Here is a 1,575-nt window from a genome sequence, read left to right as displayed (position 1 = left end):
CTGCACTCCAGTCTGGGCGACAGAGTGAGGCTCCAACTCAAAAAAAAAAAAAAGAAAAGAAAAAGAAAAAGAAACCATTTAGGGAGGCAGTCAGCACTGCGATGAACAGGGGCTCTGGCATGATACTGACCTACATTCTGCATGCCATTTCTGGTTACATTCACCTTTTACTGAGTTTCAGTTTCCTTGTCAGTAAAATGGAGAAAACAAAGTAGGCATTTCATAGGTTTGTGAGAAAATTAAATGAGATACACTCCAAGTAAAATGCAGAGCAGGGTGTCAGGCACACAGTAAAGGCTCTGCAAAGGGCAGCTTCTATTATGTCTAGTAGAACTGTTTCATTTTCCAGATTATGTAAATAATTAACCTAAACATTCTATTTTAATGATTTTTAATATTTAAAGGACACACCTTTGTGTAAAGACACATATTTTGGCTAATAACAACTCTTTAAGGAAGAAAATGAATATGATTTTATTTAAGCAAATGTACTGTGTCTCTATGCTAGATTATAATTCACCAGGCCAGGAAATGCAGGGATCACATCAAAAGAAAACAACAAAAAAAGAGATTTTTATCTTCCAAGTATAGGGGAGGAAAATTTTTAGAAAGATGATGTAAGCTCCTATGTAATTGTGGACAACAAATACTTTCAAAGTACTGACAAATCACTTTAGTGACAAAAATTTTAGAAGACGTTTTGTTCCCTCCACATGTCTCACCCCTCACCCACTCGCAATCCAGAAGACATGCATGAAATCAGTGCTATCTAAGACATCTACATGGTAGTCCAAATGACATAAGTCAACAGAATTATTTTTACAAATCATTTTCTTAAATAATACAGAACAAAGAGTGAGTATACCTTAAGACAACTAAATTGAAAACACTTTATTCCCAATGAGCAAAAAGTTTTTTCTAAAATCTTCTACACTTTTACTTTGGTAAAAATTTGCCATTGACTAAATAATTCAAGTTTTAAAGAAAATATACCTCCATCAAGAGTAAGTTTTGACCGCCACTCAACAGGCAGAAATTCAACATGTGTTGCATGATTGGAAAAATGTCTTTCTTCTATTTTCCTTGCAGCCTCTCTCATCCTAAAACCACAAAAAAATAAATGCAAACACAACTTTGAGAGTCACTTCACATATGTTATTTCTATAATGTAATGTCTTTAATCGCAACACTTCCATCTGTTTGTAACTTCATCTAATCATATCTCAATGACTACCACACTAGGCAAGTTTGTAACACTATATCTTTACTTCAAACTTATTTTCCTAAAATTTCAATCTATGATTTCAAATATTCCAAACTTTCACATTACATTTTAAATAATTAAACATATGGATTTTTAATAGACACAATAGTATGTTATCACCCAGCTCCAAATATTAGCAAGTCATGGTCTATCTTATTTCATTGATTCCTTCACTCACCTACACCATTCTATAATTTTTTTTTTGAGTTGGAGTCTCACTTTGTCACCCAGACTGGAGTGCAGTGATCACTCCCAGCCACCGCAGCCTCGACCTGCTGGGCTCCGGGGACCCTTCCGCCTCAGTCTTCCAA

The 1,575-nt window shown here is 34.9% G+C and overlaps 1 protein-coding gene across 2 annotated transcripts in view; it reads right to left on the bottom strand.

The window, feature by feature from the left end:
- The window catches only part of DDHD1 (DDHD domain containing 1), an 87,460-nt gene that overhangs the window by 39,405 nt on the left and 46,480 nt on the right, over positions 1-1,575 (bottom strand). For both annotated transcript variants that reach the window (XM_008062233.2, XM_008062232.2), the window contains one exon: positions 994-1,100. In XM_008062233.2, the coding sequence (XP_008060424.1) occupies positions 994-1,100 (107 nt within the window). The remainder of the gene's footprint in view (positions 1-993; positions 1,101-1,575) is intronic.

Source organism: Carlito syrichta, unplaced genomic scaffold, assembly GCF_000164805.1.
Source record: "Carlito syrichta isolate Samal-C Ts95f unplaced genomic scaffold, Tarsius_syrichta-2.0.1 Scaffold305679, whole genome shotgun sequence".
Classification (NCBI taxonomy): domain Eukaryota; kingdom Metazoa; phylum Chordata; class Mammalia; order Primates; family Tarsiidae; genus Carlito; species Carlito syrichta.
Note: the sequence above shows the minus strand (reverse complement) of the source record. Positions and strands in the feature narration are given on the sequence as shown.